Below are 25485 nucleotides of genomic sequence, written 5' to 3'. Positions count from 1 at the left end.
AAATATCTTCTGAATTATTTATTGGAAAAACCGTATCAACCGTTTCAGAAGCCGTAAAGCCCGCAAATCAGCACATAGCTCTCTCGAATGAGCGACTCGATTAGTCGGCGAGCTTGGCTAGATTTTGGCTTTTTTTGGCTCGGCTCGGCAAGGCTCGGTTCGGTTGCCTGCCTAAACTTCTGAAATTCCTAAAGTTATTGTGTTCAAGGTAGACACAAATATATTGGTTATAAGTGCAGAAATAACATTGAAAATAAAACTGCATGTTCAGTTGTCACCCATACTATCCGGGGAACAATTTATGTACATTTCGGCGTTCAAATCGTCGTAGTCTGTACCGTATTTCTGACTGACATTTCTTACTCTCTTACTCGGCCCACGAAAGGTAGAGCTCTTGAACGCGGTAGTTTTTAACGCAACTTAGCATTCTGGCTTGTTCTGTTTTAACAATTCATATTTTCATCTAAAGAAAGTAATCAAGATTTTGTTAGTATCTGTCCGACAAGTCGCGATTGTTAATAATATCTTTCATACGGAGATACGGTTTGTTCTAACCTCTGGTTTGTACCATGTTTACGTCAGATTGATGATAGATTTTCTACCAAAATTCACAGTTTCTCTTCTCTGATAATCATAACGTTCGATACACTTAATGATGCACTTTGAAAACTGTTCATACTGTTTGACGGGTTTTACTAATTGTCAAAGGAAGTTAGCATGGATTTAAGAGTTGTACCATACAATATTACCTGATTTTTGTCCTGAGTTGTGTATATCTCTAATACACTTCAGAAAATATTATTCTAATGTAGTAGCTAATTCAGTAGTTTGTCAAATATTAACTATTGTTTCAAATTATTTTTTCAGGTTAGATTTACCCTTTAACCAACATGTCTGGCTTTATTGACTCTGAGGCTGAAGAAAGTGAAGTAAGGCTTCTTATTATTATTTGTCAAAGTGATGGAAAGCCATGTTCTCATTACACATTATTTTTTCCAGGACGAAGAATTTGAGAAAAAGACCACGAAACGGAAAACAATTGATAGTGACGATGATGACGAAGATGATGGTAATTTTTTCTTTTACTTTGTTGTTTTATGTTTCTCCTGCCTGCACAACCAATGATTACTATCACTGCGCAAATCTGAAGCAGCTAACTTGAAGTTTCATGGCCTTTGCCATTGAGACTCGTTGACTGAAGTGTTATGGATTGGTGTGAATTATGAGGTCCAATTGGATGGGCTTTTGCTTCTGTACAACATGACACACAAATGTGTGACAACACTTTTTTGTACTCTTTTGCCAGATGAGGGAGATGGGGAGGACTTAAAAGATCTTATCGATGATAATCCAATTGAGGAAAGTGGGGACGAATCAGATGCATCTGCTGGGTCAAAAAAGAGAAAGAAAAGTGATGACGAAGATGACCTGGATGATCGTCTAGAAGACGAAGACTATGATTTGCTAGAGGAAAACCTTGGTGTTAAAGTAGAGAGAAAGGTGTGTAGTTAAATTTTAATTATTTTCTTTGAATTAGTATTTGTGCATTATATTCCAATTTCTACAACAATTACCATTTATTCCTTTTGTTTTATCAGAAACGATTTAAACGTTTGAAGCGCATAACGGCTGATGAATCTGAAGACGAGCAAGAGGAAGACAGAGGAGATGAAAGGGATGTAGTGGCAAATGAGCTGTTTGAAGGGTCAGATAATGTAAGTTCAGCATCTTGGGGTTATATGCCCCACTTTAACCCCACCTTCTCCTCCCCTCCTTTTTTCTCTCAAACTGTGGATAAAAAGAACAATGCTCTTGCTAGAGCTAGGGTGTTCTATGTTTCTTTCTAGCCAGCTTATAAGATGCTTGCATATGTTTTGCTTTTCAATAAGTTTTTAAAATTTTGCTGTTCATTTCAAGGGATGTTGCTATTTTTAATGTTGTCCCGATTTTGTGTAACAAATTTTGGCTACTTTAAAGTGTGATGTGACTAAACTATTTTTTTGTGTGCTTCAATTGTCTCAGGAGGCTGATGAAAGGGTAAGTTGAGTTTGAACTGTTTTATTTTTTCTTCTTCTTCTCTTTGATTCTTGATACTAAGTATTCTAGTTGTGGTTTTTCTTTCTTTCATGAAGGGATCAGGGTCTGCTGATTGTGCCATTTTGGTTTATCAATTGGTGTATTTATGTTTGACAGGAAGAAGATCGGTCCTCAGAGCGTCGAGATGAAACTGCAGGCGATTTTGATGAAGAGGGTGATGAAGAAGGAGATGATTATTCAGACGCTGACGATTTTATTGTTGATGATGAAGGGCGGCCTATCACCGATAAACGTAAAAAGCGAAAACCTATTTTTACGGATGCGTAAGTACCTCTGCTGTCATTTTCCTTAGCAGGAGTAAGTAATTTATTTATTTATATTATGTGTCCTAATCTTATTAGGGCTCTTCAAGAAGCACAAGATATCTTTGGAGTTGATTTTGACTATGACGAGTTTGATAAATATGATCAAGAAGAGGAGGAGTATGAAGAAGATGAAGATTACCAAGAAGAGGATGATCCAGGAAGAAGGTAAAATTATGACCAGTTCTGTCAGGCTTGGCAATAACAGCCCATTACATTCCATATACTTCCATCTATTCTATGCCAATCACAACTTACTATTATTTTCGTAGGAGGAAAGCAAAGAAAAAAGCAGCAAAGAAAACATCAAAGAAATCTATATTTGAAATTTATGAACCTAGCGAACTAAAGAGAGGTCATTTTACTGATCTGGATAATCAGGTTAGTACAGATCTTGATGAATTTTTCCTGTCTCTGATCAAAGTATTTTTCCTCATCTTTCATTTTTCATTTTCCTAGATTCGTAACACAGACATACCAGAAAGGATGCAGTTACGTGATACACCAGTAACACCAGAATGTGATGAAAAGTTAGAAGAGGAAGCCACTTGGATCTACAAGCAAGCCTTTTGCAAACCCTCTATTTCAACTCAGGTAAAACACTTCCATTCATACAGCTGTATTGCATTTATTTGAATATTTTTTTTAAAGATGTCTGTTTTGGATTCAGCATGGTTTAAATTCTGAGAGTGATAAGACAAGAAAAGAACCAAGTGCTACACAATACAAGATTAAGAAAGCTCTTGATTTCATGAGAAATCAAAGTTTGGAAGTTCCTTTTATTGCGTTTTATAGGAAAGAGTATGTCTCTCCAGAGCTCACACTAAGTGATCTATGGAAGGTGTACAAGTATGATGAAAAGGTTGGTCGAAAATATCCAGTAACATTAATGTTTCATTACTGAAATTACTTAAAACTTTTCTTTCTGGTGTCTTAATATTACTTTAATGTGTCCAGTGGTGTCAGTTATTGGCACGCAAACAAACACTTATTAAACTGTTTGAGAAAATGCGTGATTATCAAGGGGAGCAGCTAACTAAGGACAGCACAGCAGACATTCCTGAAGATGTCAGAGTTTTGACAGATGATGATATTGACCGGTAATCAGATGTTTGATTTTTCTCTAAATACTGTGCAGTTTTATCTTGATCTAATTCAAGTTGTTAAATTTCACCAGAGTGCGAGCCGTTCAGACTCCAGAAGAACTCCGAGATGTTCACATGCATTTTCTCCTGTATTACTCTCATGAGGTTCCAGCTATGCAAATAGCATGTAAAACTAAAGAGAAACTTGAGCGACAGCAACGTAAAGAAGCACAACGTAATCGTCGGGAGAGAAGGAAGAAAAAGAAAACAATAGTTAATGATGATGGTGAAGAAGAGGAGGTTACTGATGAGGATGTAGAGGATGATGATGATCTTGAAGATGAGGAAGATGATGTTGAGGAGGATGAACCTCAAGATCAAGTGAAACAGGCTGTTAGGTCTGGACCATATAGCATGTGTCGGAAAGCACGGTTAGCAGGATTTGCCAAACGGTTTGGACTCTCCCCTGAACAATTTGCTGAAAATCTGAGAGATAATTACCAACGACATGAGGTGGAACAGGAATCTGTTGAACCTCTTGCTTTGGCTAAAGAATATCTCTCTGCGTAAGTGTTGGAGCTAAATATTGCTGCTTGTCATTTATTCATTCTTCTCTTGAAGACAGTTTTTTTTACTCTTGTCATATTTTACAGGCAATTTCCGAATTCTGAAGAAGTCTTGAAGGCTGTAAAGTACATGGTTGCTGCACAATTGTCAAGGGAGCCATTGGTACGGAAATGTGTCAGAGAGGCGCTTTTCGAGCGTTCCAAAATTGATGTTGTACCCACCAAGAAGGGTATAAAGGAAATAGATGAAAACCACCCTATTTATGGATTGAAATATTTGAAAGGGAAACCAGTTCGTGACTTGTCTGATGAACAGTTTTTGAAACTGGTTATGGCTGAGGAAGAAAAGAACATAACTATTTCATTCTCTGACCAAATAGAAGGCTTGACCACTGCTTCTTTTATTGAAGAAGCCAAGCAACTTTACCTAAGGGTATGATAAGTAGTATTCAAATTGCAAATTTTTTGCAATATTTTTGTGTTTGTTTATTATTGTATTACAAGGCCTAGTGTTATTTATTTTATTTACAATTGCCAGGATGAATTTATCAAACATGTCCAAGAATGGAATACAATTCGGGTAGAATGTGTTGATCTTGCTCTTCGTAAAATGTTAATTCCTGAAATAAGAAAGGAACTGAAGAGTGTCTTACACAATGAGGCAAAGGATTGTGTTCTGCGGTCCTGTTGCCGGCGTTTGTACAATTGGATTAAGGTGAGGTTAAACTCATACTTTTCTGTATTATTTTTTTTGTTGTGTTGAGTATAAATTACATACAAGTAATATTTTAATGAAAACTTTTCTTCAGGTTTCACCCTACACTGTTGAGTTCCCAGATGAAGATGAAGATGATTATGACACGTCGAAGGGGCTTCGTGTCATGGGTCTTGCATATGTGCCTGATTATTCCCAAGCTGCGTTTGCGTGTATTGTTGCCCCAGATGGGGAGGTGACTGACTACCTACGGTTGCCAGGCATTTTAAAGAGGCGCAATGGTTACAGGGAAGATGATAAGCTTCAAAAGGTATTTTCCTCCTACTTCTTGTACTACAAGCTTTTATTAAACATTGGAGCCTACCTCCTACTATTGTGTTTGTTTTTTGTGTTTTTTTCTTCTTTTACCAGGAGGCAGACCTTACTGCAGTACGCAATTTCATCTCAACCAAAAAGCCTCATGTTATTGTTGTCGGTGGAGAGAGCAGAGATGCATTAATGGTTGTCCAGGACCTGAAAAATGTTGTAAAAGATTTGGTGGAGGATGATCAATTTCCTTCCATCAATGTTGAAATTGTTGACAATGACCTTGCCAAAATTTTTGCCAACTCTATTAAGGCAGAGGTAAACAGAAATTAATGATTTACATTAACATTTCAATTATATTTTGTACTTCAAAGTAAGTGCCACAATCGAGTTACTTGAATGAGTTGAACTTCTTCAATTTCAGAATGAGTTCAGAGATTATCCTCTGCTTTTGAGGCAAGCCATATCGCTTGCACGCCGGTTACAAGACCCATTAATAGAGTACTCTCAACTGTGTACTAGTGATGAGGAAATTTTATGTCTTCGGTTTCACCCCCTTCAGGTGAGAATTTTAAAGTGTTCTCTAACTATGTAGATCATAATACAGAAATATATGATACAATTTTAAAAACTTTTCTATCCAGGACCAATTGGCCAAAGAAGACTTACTTGAAGCACTATACCTAGAATTTGTAAATCGAACCAACGAAGTTGGAGTAGATATTAATGTTGCTGTTCAAACCGGTCAAACTGCCAACCTTGTTCAGTTTATTTGTGGACTTGGTCCTCGTAAGGGAACAGCACTAATCAAGCTTCTGAAGCAAACCAACCAGCGTTTAGAAAACCGTACCCAATTAGTAACATCTTGTCACATGGGACCCAAGGTTTTTATTAATTGTGCTGGATTTATACGCATTGACACAAACTCATTAGGAGACAGGTGAGGAAATCGTAATGGTTTTGTTTTACCTTTGTTTTTATTTTCTTCATGTTAAAGATGAAGCGGAAAGTAAAACATTCTTATTTCTATTCTAGTACTGAAGCATATGTAGAGGTTCTTGATGGATCTCGTGTTCATCCTGAAGCTTATGAATGGGCAAGGAAAATGGCAGTGGATGCATTGGAGTATGATGATGAGGATGCCAATCCTGCTGGAGCATTAGAGGAAATTTTGGAGTCTCCAGAGAGATTAAAAGATCTTGACCTGGATGCTTTTGCTGAAGAACTTGAAAGACAAGGCTTTGGCAATAAGAGCATAACCTTGTATGATATTAGAAATGAACTTAACCACAGGTACAAGGATATGCGTACTCCATTTGCCTCCCCTAACCCAGAAGAACTTTTTGACATCTTAACCAAGGAGAATCCAGAAACATTTTATCTTGGGAAAATGATTTTAGCTACTGTAATAGGCATTCAACACCGCAAACCACAACATGAGCAACTAGATAATGCAAACCCTGTCAGAAATGATGAGACTGGTTTGTGGCAATGTCCTTTTTGTTTGAAAAATGATTTCCCAGAGCTGTCTGAAGTTTGGAATCATTTTGATGCTGAAACATGTCCTGGAAAGGCCACCGGCGTGAAGTTGCGTCTTGACAATGGTATTCAAGGTTATATTCACATTAAAAACTTGTCTGATAAACATGTCAGTAATCCTGAAGAAAGAGTGAAAACAAACCAGATAATTCACTGTCGGATAACAAAGATTGATGTGAATAGGTTTTCTGTTGAGTGTACCTCCAAATCTTCAGACCTCATGGATGCCAACCATGAATGGAGGTAGGGTAAAATTTCAGTAATAACCACAAAAGTTCTTCATACCATGTTTCATTCTGTGAAATTGTTTTTTCCAAATATATAGACCAAATCGAGATCCATACTATGATACAGACAGAGAGGCAAAGGACAAGAAAACAGAGGAGGATACAAAGAAGATGAAACAGCAACATGCCTACATCAAGCGAGTTATTGTTCATCCTTCATTCCATAACATTTCGTTTAAGGAAGCTGAAAAACTCATGGCTACTCTTGATCAGGGTGAATGTATTGTCAGACCATCTAGTAAGGTAAGGGTTGTTATTTTAGTTTCACTTATGGCAGTCTATGCATAATTCTGTCTAATATTATTTTGATCAATTGTTTTTGCTTTTTTTTTTTAAGGGAGCAGATCATTTGACTGTTACTTGGAAAGTAGCTGACAACATATATCAACATATTGATGTAAGAGAGGAAGGTAAAGAGAACTCTTTTTCACTTGGTCAATCTTTGTGGATTGGCAAGGATGAGTTTGAAGACCTTGATGAAATCATAGCTCGACATGTTAATCCCATGGCTTCACATGCTCGTGACTTGATTTCATTTAAATATTACCGTGAAACAATGGGAGGTAAAAAAGACAAAGCTGAAGAAATATTAAAGGATGAAAAACGGAGAAATCCGAGCAAGATTCATTATATAATATCAGCAACTCAGGCAAGTCCTAATTATGCAATTAGGATTTTTTTGTGTACTGCCGTTTTTGTAAGTTTCGGGGAGTAATTTGTCAGTATCTCTTCTTTACAGTCGCTCCCTGGAAAATTCATGCTTTCATATATACTTAATCGATGCCGGCATGAATATGTGACAGTTACACCTGATGGATTTAGATTTAGGCAACAAATGTTTGAAAATTTGAACGCACTTTTCAAGTGGTTCAAAGAACATTTCAGAGATCCTATTCCTGGAAGCACGCCAAGTACTCCTCGTGCTGGGATGACTAGCAGAACACCCTTCCCAGCAACTCCAAATCTTAGCATGGCTAGTAAGTTTTATTCTACATGATACAAACCATGACATTATCTGTATTCATTTTCAGGTAGTCACATTTGGTAATTTTCAATTTCAGATATTGACCCTGCCATTCAACGAGTTGCGCAAAGTATGCCGACCCATATGCTGCACAGCTTGTCACAGGTGGCCAGTCAGACTCCACATTACTCTCATACTCCTGGTGTTTATGGAGCTGCTAGTGTTCATGGCTACCCTAATACTGTAAGCTACTGAATTGGTTTGGTTGAGAAAAAATGTTTTTTAGGCTGTGACATTATCTCAACCTCTTTTTTCTTGTTACAGCCCTACACACCATCAGGCCAAACACCTTTCATGACACCTTATGCGACACCACACCATGCTACGCAAACACCTCGATATGGTCAACCTACTCCATCACAGATGACAGCCGGATTTCTGCACCCAGGTGCTGTTACCCCAGCACAAACAGCACATCGAACACCATCACACAGACCAGCTCCAACACCCACACCCCATCAACCTCATGTTGCTCACTCTTCACACAGCAGGTAAGTACCTCCAAGATATAGACCTATATCACAAAGAATATATCTGTTCTAACTCACAACCTTTTGGTTTGCAGATCAGGCACAACTCCTCGCTATGATGAGGGAAGAAGGTCGACCACTCCCCGATACGATAGTACACCTAGAGGCTCAGTGTCAGGAAGTCCTTACGTACCAGGAGGAGGAAGTGGAACACCACGAAGTGAATCGTAAGTATTTGGATGAGTCAATTGTATTGTGTTTTCTGTTATATCTTAAGTTACACCACAGCCTTGCTTTTCTTAATTGCATTTGAACCTCTTCCTCTCTTCTGTTTCTAGGAGCAGATCAGGCTACAAGCGATATGAGCAGAGCCCAAGAGTACCAGGAAGTAGTGGTCACTTTAGTCGCAGTGGTACACCTCGCTCTAGTCCTGCTGTGGGATATGGGCAACATCCTCGCATTACTGGTTATGAGACAAGATCACCTCATGGCTCTATGTCTGCAAGATCAACACCTAGAACTATAGCCTCACCAGAATCAATGGTCGAAAGTACTGGTGATGCTACCCCCCTCATTGACGAACATTAGTAAAATTAATTTGTATGTATATATTTCCTCTCTAAAGCCTCTTCCTATGAGAATTAAAATTTTCCTAGGAAATTCTATGTTTACATTTGATTATCCTTTTCTTATTGTACAGAATATGATTAATGCTTTAATTTTCTACGGTGTTGACTGCTTAATGTTAACTGGAATATGTATTTTTAGTAGCAATAGTATGTTTTATTTTTTAATTCCTGGCTTGTAGGGTATGACAAATTATCCTCTAAAATATGTGGCTCTTGCATGTTTTTATTAAATATTATGATCGCAGTGCTGTATCAAGATGGTAGATTAGTTCAAATCAAAGTAAGAACAGAGGTTGCTCTTTTTGTCTTAGGTATTCTTATTAAGCATAGTTCTTCCTCTAGGATTTTGGAAATAATGAACTTTCCTAATTGATCACTGGCGTGGCAATGTTTGTGTTGAATGATACAAGAAATACATTGTGGTCTTCCTGTTGCTCAAAACTACATACTGACCATGTAGATTGATTGACTGTGAATCTTCTGTGTAAGGCCAGTTTAGGTTTATCATGAAATGAACTGAATCAAAAACTACTCTTATTTTTACTGTATTATCCATATCATTTACACTAGCAATTAAAAAGCCAATGACAATGACTTAATAATATTGTGGGTCACTCGGCAGGTAAACATATCATACTGAAAGCCCATTCATGATGTTCAGTTCTTCTTGCTCATTGGTATCACGCATTCTACTAATCAAGCCTGCTAAAAAGTTGTTAAAATCTGACCTTAGCTTATTGCTATTCTCATCTATGTTGACAGTAGTTTGGTGAACTCGAGAAAAAGTACCACCTATTGAAGGGAGGATAATTAACATAAAGTATTGACAAATCTTTCTTAAATTTTAGTTTCTGTAATGAAAAAGTACATACTCAAAGTAAGTGAGGTTGATCGAGGAGCCGTTTTTGGATTGGAAAGTATGAGACAATTTTTGATGTCAAGTCCTGTTTGCTGCACAAAATAGCTAAATAATGTCTCCAACTCATTGACATGACCAGCTGTGTTAGGATCATATACCAACACTACTCCATGGGTACCTTGCTGAAAAGCTGGCCAACAGGATTCAAAACGTCTACAAAAGAAAAGGGGAAACTGCTCATGTTATTACACCGCCACTTCAACTTGTTTCTTATACTGCAAAAGAAATCACACACTTATGATCACCACTGCAATCCCACAACTCCACCTCAGCTTTTACTGACTGATTATTTGTCCCAAGGTTACCACTTTCAAACTGTAATATCCTTACGCCTTGCGTAGCATGGTATTCCCCACCACTGCTCTCTGTGGCATCTGCTAAGAAGTTTGAAATTGTAGTCTTTCCACTCTGAAAAGCAAACAGTAAGGGTGAAGTCCTCCTAATGCATTACTACATGAAACAATAATGAAATATTGCTTACCTTAATTGGACCAATGATAATTACTTTTAATCTGAACATTTTGAGAACACCGGGTACTTATCTAAGGGTTTCAGCCCTTCAGCACAGCACCTCCACTCGTTCGCACATCTTGCGCTCGCGAGCAGAAGGTTTGTTGTGGCCGGTACCGGGTTGCCTAGCAACGCGCGGACAGCCCATGACGCTTTCGGGCTTCAGCTGCTCGCACAGTGTTTGTAGTCACAAAGAAGTAACATACTGCTTGCCGGTGACGGCATCGTTTCTGAAAAGCAAAGGAGATTGGCGTTTAGTTCTTCAATAGAGAAGTGATACAGAACAAGTATTTATAATACGTCATTTATTTGTGCTACAGAAAATTGTTCATTGGACGCTCAATTTTAGCGGTGGAGGAGGTCCAAACAAGTAAAGAAGAGAAGGGAGCGGTAAGTGAGAAGGTGGAAGACGAGCGAAGAGATGCTTTGAAAATTGTGTGAAGCCCCCCCCCCCTTTCTCCCATGAACGTCTCACGAGGCAACGCTAATGATAGCGCCTGCTACGCGCTGGGTAGGCCAACCCGTCAAGCACATGTGTGAGGACCGGTGGCCCACCCGGCAGGGCGCCCAAGTGCGGGAGGCGTCCTCGTGGTACTGTTATTGAGGGAGCACCTTTCAAGCATTTCATTTTACATTCTCCTGCTATCTTTGAAGTTTCAAAACAAATTTCAGATTGCCAATGCTGCCTTCGCGCTCAGTTGTACTTAAGATGATGCAGAGTCAAGCCTGTGTGGAACACCGTATTGATGACTTCCCCAAACCGTTTAGTCATCAATTCACACCTCACAAACAAAATGATTTCTCTTTTGCTGTTAGGGAAATCTGTTCATCCACTGGAAAGTTTATCCCTGGTTTGAAGATTTCTAAAGTAATCTTTCTTGGTGACGTTGCAGCAGGAAAGACAAGTCTTGTCAACAGGTATCAGGTCTCTAAAGTATTCATTTTTAAAAGCTTGTGTTAGAAGCAAGGAATTATAATGTACGTACTATCAATGTAATTTCAGGTTTTGTCATAAGGTATTCAGCAGTAACTACAAGGCTACAATTGGTGTAGACTTTGAAGTAGAACGTTTTGATATACTGAAGATCCCATTTAATCTCCAAATGTAAGATAGAAATTATGTTATTGCTAGAATTAACTTTCCTAATAAGACTAGTTGCTTAATTGTTATTTCCATTTTGAATTTGCAGCTGGGACACAGCTGGACAAGAACGTTTTAAATGCATAGCAAGTTCTTATTATCGTGGTGCACAAGGTATGCCCAGCATTGACTTAAAAATTCTGCACTGATCAACTTAATGAACTAATTTTGAGTTTTTTTATATTCCTAGTTATTGGAGTTATTTTTGATTTGTCAAATATTTATTCACTTTCTAATTGTGCCAAGTGGCTAGAGGAGGCCCTTGCCTGCAATGCCTTGCGTCCAATTATATTCCTCATAGGTACCAAAAGTGACCTTCTAGTAAGTACACATACTAGTGTCCACAAGCACACACTTTCTTATTTGTGATTAAAAAAAAAAGTTCTTGACATTATTTTCTACAACCCCTGTCTGAAACTTAATCAACTATTTTTCAAGTCCTCTTCAGCCTACAAACATGTAGAAAAACTGGCCACTCAAGTTGCCCAACAACTTGGAGCTGAGTACTGGGCTGTTTCCTCTCGTACTGGAGATGGTGTCAATGAGCTGTTTTTACGAATAGCAGCCTTAGCATTTGAAGTGTCTGTTCTTCGGGACCTCCACACTGCTGGTATTAAACTGTCAATTGGAACGGAGCTTGTTTGTAAGTACAATTTACCCATATAAACTTTGAACATGATTTTATTCTTGTTGACGAAATCAGGACATACATAATTTCTAAACTTACAGCCTTAAAAACACTAGAACCACCAAAGAAATCAAATAAATTCAAATGCAGTGGATCAACTTGTACATAATCCAATCAACAATATGAATTGAGGTGCAAGAAATATACAAAAGACTTTCTTCTTGAGTTATAGTAATAATTGTGCAAAAAAGATTCCCAAAAGGGAACAAAATTGCTTTCTCACCCATTCTTTCTATTCCGGCAAAAGGTGGACCAAATCTTGACTATTAAATTTCAAATTTTAATAGATTCAGGTTCCACATATATCCGCTTATTGCCATAGGAACAGATATAAGTTTCAATAAAGAAGAAAGTCAAAGAAACCCACATAATAAGTGGACATTCATTGCACCGTTTTTTCTCAGGTAAACTCACAACCCTCAAAAGGTCCATATTTGCAAATATAACATACATCACAGTATCAGTCATGTTGTTAAATAGCAGACCATTTGCTGTAGGGATCTCTCCCTCAGCACTATTTTGGGGCTGTAGAAATTCATGGTCACTTACATCCAAAACCAGGCAGATATTCTAGTAATGAAATAACTTTGGTTCATTTCTGTTACAAGAAAAAATGGTAAATGACCTGTGTCCAAGGCAAGTTATAAGAGAACAATGTATATCAGCAGCTTTAGCAGTTATGTTCACATGCTTTGGATTTACAGAACTTGAAAATTCTATATAATCTTATCTTGAACTGACCGCACATGATTATTATTTTTTCTGGCTATACCTCACATTTGAGAACCAAATAAACGGTTTCAAATACTAAATTAATCATGATTCTTTAAAAACGATACCACTAGAAGCCATATCACACAATATAATGAAAAAATCACATTAAAAAATCAATGCTTTGATTTACATAACACAGCAGTCCTCCTTGCCTTTGGGCTTTTGCTGACGCTGCTGTGGCTGCGATTGATTTAGCTGCTGTGGCTGCAATTGCTGTAGCTGCTGCTGCGGTTGCTGTTGCGGCTGCTGCGGTTGTTGCTTCTGCTTTGGCTTCTGCTGCTGTTGCGGTTGCTTATTCGGTTGAGGCGGCTGCCGTTTATTAGGTCCCTGCTGTTGTTGCTGGTTAGGCTGTTGCTGAGCGTAGTTTTTGTTGTGCTGATCAATATTAGAGACACATAAGGCAGACAATGCTGCAGCGTTAGCAGCAGTCGCAGCAGTTATTGCTTGAAGTTGCATTTGGGGATTAGAGGTAGGAGGAGTAAACATCGGAGAGGTTGACTGCTGCTGCTGCTGCTGCTGAGCGGCACGGCGGGGAGTCTTGTTGTCATATTCTCGTACTTGCAGGTCAAATCCATTGTACATGATTGGCTGCAAAAAGTGAATTTGTTGATAAAATTTAACAGTCAATTTTTATTGAATCAATCTTTTTTTTCAAATGTTTGATGATGCTTTACTTACCCGTGCTCCAAGAACTCGAGCAACTGATTTATCATCTCTGAATGTGATAAATGCCATGCATTTTTGTCCAACCCCATGTCGCCTTTTAGTAACAGAAGCAACTGGACCATACTTCGAGAAGAAATTCTATATTGATGCAAATGAAATTAAAAAAATTAGGAGATAGTTGGAGGGGTATATGGAACCATCTGCATAGGAAGCACAACTCACTGCAAGATCGGCTTCAGCACTGTCTAGTGGTACTTGATTTGCAAAGACTCTCCTAGCAGCCTCATTGTCCTGATTAGATTGAGAGCCTGTAAATTACAGTATCTGGTTATTTTCATTTCTAACCATCAATTGGCAGTGGCAACCAAAGATCACACATAAAAGCTGTCCTGCCTTTTTGAGGTGCTGACGACGGTCCACCTTTCTTCTTAGCAAGCCTTTTTTGTCTTCGCTGCTGCTTAGCTTCTCCACTACCTTTGTGTTGTCCTGTTCTATCTTCTTGAACATTCAGCAGGACGTTTGCATAAGTCTTTTGTCCAGATAATGTATTCAGGAGATGTCTGAGGGTAATTGGCTGAAATCAAAACAAACTCTAGGTATGCTGCTTCCTATTGAAACAAAGCAGTAATACATATTAAGGATGTAAAATTTCCTTACCCTGCTCCTCAAAATGTTCTGCACAGTTTTGTCATCAGACACATATAATAAGGCACAATGATTCCCAGTAGCCTCTGCCTTTATGGGACTTGTCAAGAAACGAACATACAAAATCTTCCCAAATGTTGAAAAGCGATCCTGAAACAAAAAATTTTTGCATTTACATAATAACAAGATTATTGAACATAAGAAAACCTCGGGTCTAAAATGAGATTAATGTAGAGACCTTGATTTGTTCTGGTTTAGCATCTTTTGGTATTCTTCCCACAAACACCTTCTTAGCATTTTTACAATTGTCTGGCACAATGCTCGCCGCTTCAGACACAACAGAAGAGGTATCTGAAACAATTTGCAATTGCAAACCGCATCGATTAATGTACAACCAAAAAATACCCATGGCATGTCTTAGACATTCGACCGGTTGCTTACCCGAGCAGTCACTCCCGTCGCTGTCACTGTCGTCCTCGTCATTGTCCGGCACGTCCCCGTCGATGATGCACTTCTTCACGTCAGCGATGAGCGTGTCCAGGGACGGGACCGCAGACGAGCTGCCGGCAGCGTCCTGGCCGTGGAGCAGGAGGTAGATGAGGTAGGAGAGGACTCGGTCCTCGGCGGGACTTCCCGGCCCGATCGCCAGGGTCTTGCTCGTGCCCGTGGCCAGCCCCGTGTCGTCCGCTCGCACCGTCACCGTGCACTTCTTGGCCATGTCCAGCATGCTCTTCTGCTCCTGCAGCGCGAACAGGCGCTCGCTGTTCGCCTGCAGGAATCTGTCGAGTGCGCGCGGGACGTCCCCGTTGTCCTGGAACGCCGTCAGGGGCACCTCCATGACGAGCTTGGACGTCTTGTCCAGGACCTCTCGCTGCTTCTTCACCTCGCCCATCTCGCGCTGGGCCCGCGGCCCGAGGCCACCCTTGCCGTTGATGGCCACCGCGAAGGCCTCCAGGCTCTCGGCCAGGTCCTTGAGGACGCCGTCCTCCCGCTGGAACTGGCGCTTGGCCTGCTCCTTGGCCTCGGTGGCTCGCTTCAGCACCAAGCCCGTCTTGTCGCACACGGGGTGCATTTTCATCAGGCACGAGTCGTTCGCATCCCGGTTGCAGCGGGTGCAGAAGAACCTGCGCAGCGAGAGCAAATTATTTCATATCCAGAGAGTCCCAGAGCTTACTCAAGTTTGAAGCTTTCATACCTCAATGACACGGCGGGCATCTCTGGAGCTGATGGTGAACAGGCGCCCGGCGCTCTCGCCCTCGCCTCCAAGTCACTCAGCGTCTCGCAAATGTGAAAGTTGTTCTTCAGAAAGAACGGCGCTTCGGAAAAGACCTGAAGAGAAAGAATCCGAAAATCAATCGTTACTTAGAACGGGTGCCCCGGGCGGGTAGGCAACCCGCACAGTGAAGGTGGAAAAGCGGAAGGGGGGGCACGCTGACGGAGGCACGTCGGAGTCCAAGGCCATCAGCCGGTATTCCCCTCAATCCCCCCCTACCCCAAAACATCATCAAACACACGGCGGCGCGGCGGGCAGCACCTGGCTGTACAGCAGCACAGATAGCTTTGATGGTCACAGCTTTACCTTTCCGACCGCTCTCCATCCCCGCATATTAGGGACACTTGACAAAGACCACCCGGACCACCAATCCGGAGAGCTGGGCTCCACGGCCCGTACACGACCCACGGCCTACTACACCCATATAGGACTCTACTACACCCCTCCCCGTTCCCATCTCACAATCCAAACGATAAGGGCTAATATCTCGAGTCGCACGGACGCATACGTTTAAATAATTTTTATAGTTCAGCGATAGTGGAGCTTTGGTCATACCTGTCTGCACTTGGGGCAGGTCTTGGCACCGCCCGACATCTTGACGTGCCTGGTGAGGCAGTCGAGGCAGTACGTGTGGCCGCAGTTCATGAGCTTAGGCAAGCGGTCCTGCATGTCGAACTGCTCGAAGCACAGCGGGCACTGGACGAAGTCCGCGAGGGCCGAGCTTTTCGCCGCCATGTCTCTGGAAAATGGTGAGACAAATTGCGATAAGATACAAAACACGTATCGTGTGCTAAAGCCCATCTGTGCTAAAGGTACAAGTAATGCTAACCGGAATATGAGAACGAACATGGAAAACAAATGATCGAGAAACGTAATAAAATGTAATGCACGCAAGCGCATTGCACGTGTGAAAACCAAAAAGTCATACACCGGCTAAAGCATTGAAAACGAACATGGCGTCGTTGGTTTGCGCCTGTCCAGATAGGTTACGACGTTCAATACAACAGCTTTCACAGCCCCAATGCCGACCTCACCTTTATAAACGACGGTCAAATTAGGTAAAATCCAAAGCTAGGCAGCGACTGCTTGGGCGCCTCAAACACTCTGAAGTGCCCAGGTGTTGGTCACAGGACAGAAATCCTCCTCACGCCGCCCAGCCCAGCAACAGCAAAGCCGGTCCGTACAGCTGTGCGGCAGAGGCACAACACACTCTGTGCCTTGGTGTGCGTGTGGACGAGAAACGAGCGAGTACGAGCCCGCAGCCGAACCGGCTCGACGGCGGCGTCCGACGGGCCCGGCCAGCGACCGCCGGCCGCCTTCGCCCGCACGATAAGCCGGAGGGGAGAGGGGGGGAGGGGGCAGAAAGTGGAAACGGGGGAGTCCGGGGCCCCCGCGCCCCTCCCAACAAGGTGCCTCCCAAGCACGTTGGGCGTCTGGCCCCAGTGGGGCCAACCGCGCTGGCCTCAAAGACGACGACGCACCCCCTAACAGCACTAGACTGGTGCGTGCTGGTGCGTCGGGGCCGGCCGTTTGTCGCGGCGACAGTAAGTACCCGCTGCTCACGGGCCTCGGTCGGTGTTTAACACGCAGTTCGACTCAGGCTCACAACCCTGGCCGAGCCTCCGTTTTCGTAGTTTCGGAATATGGCCAGACTGACTTGGGCGACCTCCGCCCCCCCCCTCTCCCCCTCTTTGAAGCCACTCTCGGGGTCGAGCGCGATGGGTGGCCTAACCGCCCGGCGTTGTCGTGTACTAGGACTCTATCGTGTACCAGCCACCAGGCAGAAATATTTGTATTTACTTTGAACATTTCGCCGATTAAAAATGCTGCTGCGACAGAGTTGTGAGTCGATCGCTGTTCTGATGACTTTCCCCCACCCCAGTCAGACCATTGTGTCTCCTCAAAAACAAAATAAATTGTTCTATTCCGCAAAGGGAATATATGTTTCATCTCGTCTGGAAACTTTAACCCTTCTAAAGCCACTGTCGGAGATAAAAAAAATAAATAAACAGGTCCATTGTCAACTTAAATACATTTTTTAACATTTCTTTGGGATCTCAAAACTGTTAATAGGAACAGAGTTTGTTCGTAATTATTATTTACTCATACAAACTTTAAGCGAGAAATTATTTTTATTGACAACAATCACGACACACATCATTTCTGAACTTAGAGCCATAAAAATACTGGAGCCACAGAGAGAAAAAAAGAATAAATTCAAATGCAATAGATTGACTTGTCCATGATAAACTATGCTTTCCCAGTGAATAATTCAAATCAGAACTATATTGTTTTGACATCAATTTCACCATTTTGACATTGATTTAATGATGTTTTGATGCCAATTCAATTGCCCTTTCTTACTGGGTTGCTCACCTCTATTTCTTTCTATTCTGGCAAAAGCTGAACCAAATCTTGACCTTTAAATTGAAAATTTCAATAAATTCAGGGTCCACAGAAATCTGCTTATTGCCACAGGAACAAAGAAGAAAGTCAAAGAAACCCACATCATAGTGGACATTTATTGCATTCTTTTTCTGAGGCCAACTCACAACCCTCAAAAGGTCCATATTTGCAATTATAACATACTTCATATAGTAATCAGTTTGTTAACTAGCTGCTGTATGGATCTTCCCTCAACACTTGGGGCTGTAGAAAGTCAGGGTCATTCCAAACCAGGCAATAACTTTGATTCATCTTTACAAGAGAAAAATTGTATATGATCTGTATCCAAGGCAAGTTTTAAGAGAGTGTATATCAGCAGCTGAGCAGTTTTGTTCATGTGATTCTACTTGAATTACTTGATACTTGAAAACTTGATTTTAAGTTAGACTAACTATAATTACTGTCAAAAAATGTATAAAAAACAGCAATACATTTGAAAAAAAAAAAAGAAAAGAAAGAGGGACAGAGAAAAGTAAACTAGGCAAATATTTGGTTCATTTCTACAATTGTAAACAACAGGTGCTTGAAGCAAAGTTTTGAGAGAATGGTGTTAAATCAGTGAAGCTATTAAAATGGAGGCTATATATATAAATTTTAACTTAAGACTAAAACTATGATTTTTACATAGAAAGTTATGCACATTTATTAAGAATAAGCCAAACACCAAACCATCCCAGAAATATAGAAATTGTTATTCTATAGAGTAAAATTAAAATAACAGCTACAACCAATTCTTCTTTATCAAATTACAGTTACATAATACAGCATTGCTCATCATCATCTTGCTTTCCTTTGGGCCTTCCTCTAGGTTGTGAATGATGATGCTCCTGTTGCTGACTTTGCTGACGGTGCTCCTCCTGTTGGTGACGTTGCTTTTGTAGGTACTGTTGCTTACGTTGCTGATGCTGACGCTGCTGACGCTGCTGAGGCTGCTGATGCTGTTGCTGGCGGTGCTGTTGATTTTGCTTATTTTGTTGAGGCTGCCGCTTTGGCCTCTGCTGTTGTTGCTGTGCACCTTGTTTATTCCGCTCAATAGTAGCAATGCAGTATGTAGACATTGCAACAGTAGTGGCGGCAGCTGCAGCGGTCATTGTTTCAGCCCAAGAGAACTGAGAATTAGAGGTTCCTGGAGCAGGAACCATAGCTGAGGCTGACTGCTGAGCTCGTGGGGCAGATGTTGTCTTGTCACGATACTCTCGTACTTGCAGGTCAAATCCATTGTACATGATTGGCTGCACACAATACAATTCAGTGATATTTTCGTTTTTCAGATATGAGAGAATACTCTTTTCAGAGTCAATATAGTTAAAATGTTTTGAGCTACTTACCCGTGCTTCAAAAATTTGGGCGACTGATCTCTCATCTTCAAAAGTTATAAATGCCATGCATTTTTGCCCCACACCATGTCGTACTTTAACAACACTAGTAACTGCACCATAATTGGAGAAGAAATTCTGTACCAGTGGAAAAGGGAACACAAATTTAACTGATGAATAAGAAACATGTAGAGACATTATTTTACATAACTTACAGCAAGGTCGCTTTCAGTACTATCCAATGGTACTTGATTTGCAAACACTTTCCGAGCAGCCTCATTATCTTGAGAGCCTGAAAATTACAGTATATGGTTACTTTCAACACTGATGCTTACAACTGGCAATATGCGCATTTGAATGCAAAAGAAATATTACTGTTTAGGGGAGCACTCTTTTTGGCTGAGGTTTTTGTTTTTCTTTGCTGCTTAGCATTTGCAACACCATGCATTTTTGTTCTGTCTTCTTTAACGTTTAGCAGCCATCGTCCAAATTGTCCTTGTTTTTCATCAAAATGATAACAACCATCATAGGCAATTGGCTGAAATCAGCATTCCCACTAAAATTATTTCATTCCATTGATGCAAGAAAGCCAATGTAAATTTGATCAAATCAATGTATTTAGATTACCCTATTTCTTAAAATATTTTCAACTGTTCTATCATCAGGAACATAAACTAAAGCACGATGAAATTTGGGAATATTTGCAGTTGCAGCCTTTGCTTTGTTTGATTTTGTCAGGAAACGAACATACAAAACATCCCCAAACTCTGAGAATAGTTCCTGAAACATTAAGAGTTTTAAAAACACACACGTTCCAGTGGCATTTCTGAAATGTATTAAATTTTTCTGAAGAAATACCTTGATTTCTTCTGGTTTGACTGTAATTGGTATTTTCCCCACAAGCAACCTCCTTGCACTTCGACAGTTCTCAAGCCTGCCAACTTCTGACACCACGGAGGATGTATCTACAAAATGCGAACCCTTGATTAATGTATTGCCAACAATCCAAAAATGTCACGTTCAGTATTCAACTCACCCGACTCATGGCCACTGCTTTTACCGATTCGGACCCACTGCTCGGCTGAGTCGCCACCATCACTGTCACTGTCGTCTTCATTGTCGTTGTCGGACTCGTCGTCCCCGTCGATGACGCACTTCTTCACGTCAGCGATGAGCGTGTCCAGGGACGGGACAGCAGACGAACTCCCGGCAGCCCCGGTGTCGGTCCCAGCAGCGTCCTCCTCAGTCGGCCCCTCATGGCCGTGGAGCAGGAGGTAGATGAGATAGGAGAGGACTCGGTCCTCGGCGGTACTTCCCGGCCCGATCGCCAGGGTCTTGCTCGTGCCCGTGGCCAGCCCCGTGTCGTCCGCTCGCACCGTCACCGTGCACTTCTTGGCCATGTCCAGCATGCGCTTCTGCTCCTGCAGCGCGAACAGGCGCTCGCTGTTCGCCTGCAGGAATCTGTCGAGTGCGCGCGGGACGTCCCCGTTGTCCTGGAACGCCGTCAGGGGCACCTCCATGACGAGCTTGGACGTCTTGTCCAGGACCTCTCGCTGCTTCTTCACCTCGCCCATCTCGCGCTGTGCCCGCGGCCCGAGGCCACCCTTGCCGTTGATGGCCGCCGCGAAGGCCTCCAGGCTCTCGGCCAGGTCCTTGAGGACGCCGTCCTCTCGCTGGAACTGGCGCTTGGCCTGCTCCTTGGCCTCGGTGGCTCGCTTCAGCACCAAGCCCGTCTTTTCGCACAAGTCGTGCCCGTTCTCCAGGCACGAGTCGTTCGCATCCCGGTTGCAGCGCGTGCAGAAGAACCTATGCAGTGAAAACATAGTTAGTTTGCTTGGATAAGTCTGAAGTCCCTGATCACTCGCATAGACTCACTACCTCAGTGAGACAACCGGGATCTCCGCTGTCGACGGTGGATTTTCGACACTTGTGCTGCTGGCCGCTACCAATGCCAATTCATCCAACGATTCGCAGATTTGGTAGTTGTCCTTGAGGAAGAAGGGTGCCTCAGTAAACGGCTAAGAAAAGAAGAGGGAACGAAATTAATGGTTTTTCGGTTGAGTAGGTGCTCTAGGCTCATAGACCCTTTCAGCGCTCCCACGGTCCCCCCACTCCAGCGGCGCGTCGCCTAGCAATGCGATCCAAACAAACCGAGGTGTGCAGCCAGCGCGCTGGACCGCCCGGCGGCGGGCGGTGCAGTGGTCAAGCGCGCTGGCTGCGCACCTCGGTTTGTTTGGATCGCGTTGCTAGGCGACGCGCCGCTGGAGTGGGGGGACCGTGGGAGCGCTGAAAGGGTCTATACCGAGCGGCCGTGGCCACATAAGGCTACCCCCCCCCCCCCCCTTCCGATCCGTGTCCTGTGCTCTCCGATGATTACCCTCTAGACGCCAGACCACGACAGACCTGCTGGTAAAAGGTGAGGCAGCGATAGCGCCTGCAACGCTCTGGGTAGGCCAACCTGCCAAGCAGCTGCGTGTGGCCGGTAGCCCGCCCTGAGCGCCCATCACGTAGTATAGGGCCGATAGGACTCGGTCAGGCAAAGGGAAAGTTTGTTCCGGGAGCACCCACACTCCCGTGCCGACACTCCTCGCGTTACAAGTACAAACTTAGACTGAAAAAGATAATCGGCTTCGAGCTAGATCCAGGCGACCCCCTATCTTGAGAGAAACCATGCAACTTATTGAACGACTAAATCGTTAGTGAACACCTTGAGCGGGAGCACGGGATTATTTACCTGGCGACACTTGGGGCAGGTCTTGGCACCGCCCGACGTCTTAACGTGCCTGGTGAGGCAGTCGAGGCAATACGTATGGGCGCAGTCCATGAGCTTGGGCCTGCGGTCCTGCATGTCGAACTGCTCGAAGCACAGCGAGCACTGGGTGAGGGCCGCAAGGGCCGAGCCTGGCGTCGCCATGTCTCTGGATGTGAGATGGACGCAAACCGATCCTTAACTCATGTATGTGAAAAACCTGTAAAATGAATAGCAAAAAAAGAAATTATAGAAGGAGAGCAAAAAAGTAATAAAAAAAATCATAGTGATATAAAATCAATATTAGTCCATAGAGTTATATGGTTATACACTTTTGTTTTGGGTGTTTTATCATTTCACAGTTGGTTTCAAACCGAATATGAACAGAAGGTTCTATCGGTTCCCTATCACGGTAAGGAAGAAAACAGAAACGAAACGGGCACTAAGTAATAAAATAAATATGGCGTCCTTCGTCGCAGTCTCTCCAGACGGACAAAGGACACACAAAACCGACACGAACTAAACATCAAAGCAGTTTTACGAACAACCACCTTACCGAAACGTCACGTTACCTGGTTTAACAACAAGTAAAACCCAAACAGCGACAACGCTCGCTTCCAAACAACACGCTAGCTGACGCCCCGCGCAGCCGACTAAAAAACAGCAGCGTCCGATCAGCTGTAGGCCCACAACACTGCTGTCGCGTGGCTGGCTGGGCTGGGCAGCCCGGCCGCCGGCCGCGACAGACCGGCGCCGCCCGGCGACGCCAAACGCGAAGGAGAGGGGGGGGGGGCAAGAGGAGCGGGGATGTGGGAGTGGGGGAGAGAGTAGAGGGGAGAGGGGTGGGCGGCGGGCGGCGGCGGCGGGGCCCCTTCCAGCATCGCCTAGAGTGCTGTACATGAAGGGTCACAACCCCGCTGGCTAACGCGGGCCCGAAGCGCCGCGCCTCGCAGCCCACACCGCACTCCTCGCGGCGGAGCACGGTGGGTGGCCTACCCGGCACGGCGGGAGGCCAGGCAGCGCTAGGCAGAGGCAAATCAAAGGGCCCTGGACAGGACACCACACGTTTCTTCTGTTTTAGTTTTGGGTTGCTACACCGGATAACCATTTGCATTTTCTTCAATTGATAATGGCCTAGATTATGACTAGCTGCAACACATCGATTCGCGATTTCAATCGCGGCGAACTAGGAAGGGGAGAGCAAAGCAAAATTAAACAATGCTCAGGAAGGTTTTCAGAAATTAGTTTTTATTGCTGAGGAATTTCACTATCAGTGCAGCGGGCTCGCCCTCGCTCGCCTCCTGCTAGCTGCGACCAGGCAGCGTCCTCGTTGACGATGAGGGACGCCAGCGCCTCGCTGTTCAGACTGCGGTCCGCGAGGGTCCGCACCTTGACGTGGGGGTCCTTGTCTTGCAACGAGACACCTGTTGAGATCTTTGCACCATACGGCAGGGGGTAAAATGCGGTCAAACTCACGCCACTCACGCTCCGTCCCAGCCACTGCAGCTCATCCTCGCCGTTGCGCACGATGTTCACGAACTCACGAATTAAGGGCCGGTATACGTCCGACTTGTGCTCCGCGACGGCCTCCGGGAGCTCGTCGAGGACCTGAGCTCCCTCCTTGACTCGTGCCGCCTAGCCGTTCACGAGTTTGGTCCGGATGCCGGCAGTGCGGGCGGCGCGCGCATGACGGAGCTGGCGGAACTTCGGCGCCTGCGGGACTCAGGGTAGGCCGCCCCACAGTACGCACGTGCACTGCAGACAATACGATGCCTATCTATCAGGCGCCCTGGGAGCTTGCATCGGCTGAAAGCATTTTCAGCGAATGATGCATCATTACGTGTTCTCCAGTGTTGCGGGATTGCATACCCGCTAGGGCTGCAGGAGCTATGGCGACTTACGGGACAATGGAGTACGCAATCTTGAGTGCATTCAAAGATACATGCGTCCCTGTTAGTGGCTACCAATCCGGCCTGCCGGAGAAAGCTCAACCCGACTAAAAAAGTTCCGACCAGAAACGGATCGTGAAAGCAGATGATACCTTGTCAAGAATTATTCTATTCCAGTCTATTATATTTCTGTATTTACACTTGTGGGGAAGGGGGGATGGGAGGTTGGTGGTGCGGGGGCTCCAGCGGTGCGAGGGAGGGGGAGGACTAGCGTAGACTAGCGCGGCCGACGGCTCGGGGCTCGGGCTCCGCTCGGCTCGGCTCCGCTCGGCTCCACCCGGCTCGGCTAGTGGCTCGCGCAACAACGCGACGCGACCGACGCGACGGCCTCAGCCACCCCACGGCCCCGCCTAGCGCAATATAGGAGAGATTGCTATTCGTTCTCTTTTATATTTTTCTTAATCGAGAGTAAAAGCAATGACACCTTACATTACTCATGTATAGTTAGTTATGTTTAATTTAGGTGTAAGGTTGTAAGGTATCATCTGCTAAAAAGTTACTTTTTCATGCAAATTGTAGTCCAAAGCCCCCAGGGTGTACGCAGAAGCCAAGGAACTAATCTGCACAGTGGTATCCTAGCGGCACTAGCGGGCCAGCGAACAGCTGCTTGGCGGGATGGCCTACGCAGCGCGGGACGTCCCTGCTCCGCGTTTCGGTAGCGTGTAGGTTGGTGGCAAATAAATAGGCTTGGACAGCCCGCCTTGGACAACATTAGGCTGGCTCAACCAGTTCAATTTTTCAGTCATAAATATGTTAGTGTGAATTAATGTTGTTATGTCGGTGTTGTTATCAAATGCTCGGGCAATAGCAGTTCAAATGACTGGCGATTTATTATAGTTAAGATTAAGAGAGGTATTTACAAATCAGTTTGCCACCCATTCTAACACTAATTATCAGAGAGGCGAGCTCGCCAGGTTGACGGCGAGGCGGAGGTCGGCCTCGCCAGCGAGCTGCGACCAGGCGGCGTTCTCGTTGATGAAGGCGGCCAGCGCCTCGCTGTCGAGGCTGCGGTCCGCGAGGGTCCGCACCTTGACGTGGGGGTCCGTGTCCTGAAACGAGACACCTGTTGACACCTTTGCACGACGGCGTTACACAAGAGAGAATAAGCTCCACGCGTTCAACTCACGCTCCGTCCTAGCGACTGCAGCTCATCCTCGACGGTGCGCACGATTTTCACGTAGCCGGCGAAGGGCCGGGATACGTCAGACTTGTGCGCCGCGACGGCCTCCAGGAGCTCGTCGAGGACCTGAGCACCCTCCTCAGCTCGGACCGCCTCGCCGTTCATGAGCCCGTCCCGGACGCCGTTAACAGCGTCGCCCCCGAGGCGCTGCTGGGCCCACTGTTGCACCCTGGTGACGTCGCCGTGCACCAGGAAAAGCACGCCGCGCTT

The 25485-nt window shown here is 44.0% G+C and overlaps 6 protein-coding genes across 9 annotated transcripts; 2 read left to right on the top strand and 4 right to left on the bottom strand.

The window, feature by feature from the left end:
• The first annotated feature begins 103 nt into the window (after window positions 1–103).
• On the top strand, window positions 104–9551 carry LOC113210551 (transcription elongation factor SPT6). 4 transcript variants are annotated; one of them, XM_026428603.2, is made up of 27 exons: window positions 104–208; window positions 868–929; window positions 1000–1069; window positions 1307–1500; window positions 1599–1715; window positions 2023–2037; window positions 2194–2360; window positions 2439–2567; window positions 2672–2780; window positions 2859–2993; window positions 3070–3261; window positions 3357–3499; window positions 3577–4050; window positions 4138–4483; window positions 4589–4765; window positions 4860–5075; window positions 5177–5389; window positions 5496–5633; window positions 5716–6011; window positions 6107–6853; window positions 6936–7140; window positions 7235–7546; window positions 7637–7874; window positions 7959–8104; window positions 8186–8412; window positions 8487–8618; window positions 8730–9551. In XM_026428603.2, exons 2-27 carry the CDS (start codon window positions 891–893, stop codon window positions 8977–8979), a joined length of 5427 nt encoding a protein of 1808 aa, XP_026284388.1. In that variant the 5' UTR covers window positions 104–208; window positions 868–890; the 3' UTR covers window positions 8980–9551. The 4 variants fall into 4 exon arrangements, with proteins under 4 accessions (XP_026284388.1, XP_052125516.1, XP_026284387.1 ...); XM_026428602.2 differs by lacking the exon at window positions 104–208 and adding an exon at window positions 215–385; XM_026428604.2 differs by lacking the exon at window positions 104–208 and adding an exon at window positions 479–560.
• On the bottom strand, window positions 9548–10563 carry LOC113210555 (intraflagellar transport protein 22 homolog). Its single transcript, XM_026428610.2, has 4 exons — window positions 10421–10563; window positions 10175–10347; window positions 9893–10092; window positions 9548–9812 (listed from the first exon to the last, which is right to left on the bottom strand). The coding sequence occupies exons 1-4, from the start codon at window positions 10457–10459 to the stop codon at window positions 9652–9654; spliced, it is 573 nt and encodes a 190-aa protein (XP_026284395.1). The 5' UTR covers window positions 10460–10563; the 3' UTR covers window positions 9548–9651.
• Window positions 10564–10674: 111 nt separating this feature from the next.
• LOC113210554 (ras-related protein Rab-34) lies at window positions 10675–12900 on the top strand. Its single transcript, XM_052269557.1, has 6 exons — window positions 10675–10839; window positions 11122–11367; window positions 11453–11554; window positions 11640–11704; window positions 11781–11911; window positions 12029–12900. Exons 2-6 carry the CDS (start codon window positions 11129–11131, stop codon window positions 12254–12256), a joined length of 765 nt encoding a protein of 254 aa, XP_052125517.1. The 5' UTR covers window positions 10675–10839; window positions 11122–11128; the 3' UTR covers window positions 12257–12900.
• On the bottom strand, window positions 12254–16956 carry LOC113210553 (uncharacterized). The gene is made up of 10 exons (XM_026428606.2): window positions 16671–16956; window positions 16192–16375; window positions 15559–15692; window positions 14805–15487; window positions 14602–14714; window positions 14376–14513; window positions 14112–14292; window positions 13941–14026; window positions 13731–13856; window positions 12254–13640 (listed from the first exon to the last, which is right to left on the bottom strand). Exons 2-10 carry the CDS (start codon window positions 16369–16371, stop codon window positions 13179–13181), a joined length of 2103 nt encoding a protein of 700 aa, XP_026284391.2. The 5' UTR covers window positions 16372–16375; window positions 16671–16956; the 3' UTR covers window positions 12254–13178.
• Window positions 16957–17749: 793 nt separating this feature from the next.
• Window positions 17750–22880, bottom strand: LOC113210540 (uncharacterized). The gene is made up of 10 exons (XM_026428590.2): window positions 22719–22880; window positions 22132–22366; window positions 21276–21415; window positions 20434–21203; window positions 20256–20362; window positions 20025–20177; window positions 19773–19935; window positions 19613–19689; window positions 19410–19535; window positions 17750–19313 (listed from the first exon to the last, which is right to left on the bottom strand). Exons 2-10 carry the CDS (start codon window positions 22309–22311, stop codon window positions 18834–18836), a joined length of 2196 nt encoding a protein of 731 aa, XP_026284375.2. The 5' UTR covers window positions 22312–22366; window positions 22719–22880; the 3' UTR covers window positions 17750–18833.
• A 2020-nt stretch (window positions 22881–24900) lies between these two features.
• Window positions 24901–25479, bottom strand: LOC127749807 (uncharacterized). The gene is made up of 2 exons (XM_052269553.1): window positions 25222–25479; window positions 24901–25144 (listed from the first exon to the last, which is right to left on the bottom strand). The coding sequence occupies exons 1-2, from the start codon at window positions 25378–25380 to the stop codon at window positions 24989–24991; spliced, it is 315 nt and encodes a 104-aa protein (XP_052125513.1). The 5' UTR covers window positions 25381–25479; the 3' UTR covers window positions 24901–24988.
• Between the last annotated feature and the right edge of the window lie 6 nt (window positions 25480–25485).

The sequence above is a fragment of the Frankliniella occidentalis genome, unplaced genomic scaffold, assembly GCF_000697945.3.
Source record: "Frankliniella occidentalis isolate FOCC.00 unplaced genomic scaffold, Focc_3.1 Scaffold95, whole genome shotgun sequence".
NCBI classification, from domain to species: domain Eukaryota; kingdom Metazoa; phylum Arthropoda; class Insecta; order Thysanoptera; family Thripidae; genus Frankliniella; species Frankliniella occidentalis.
The sequence above is the reverse complement of the archived record's forward strand: the minus strand, read 5'-3'. Positions and strand labels throughout refer to the sequence as shown.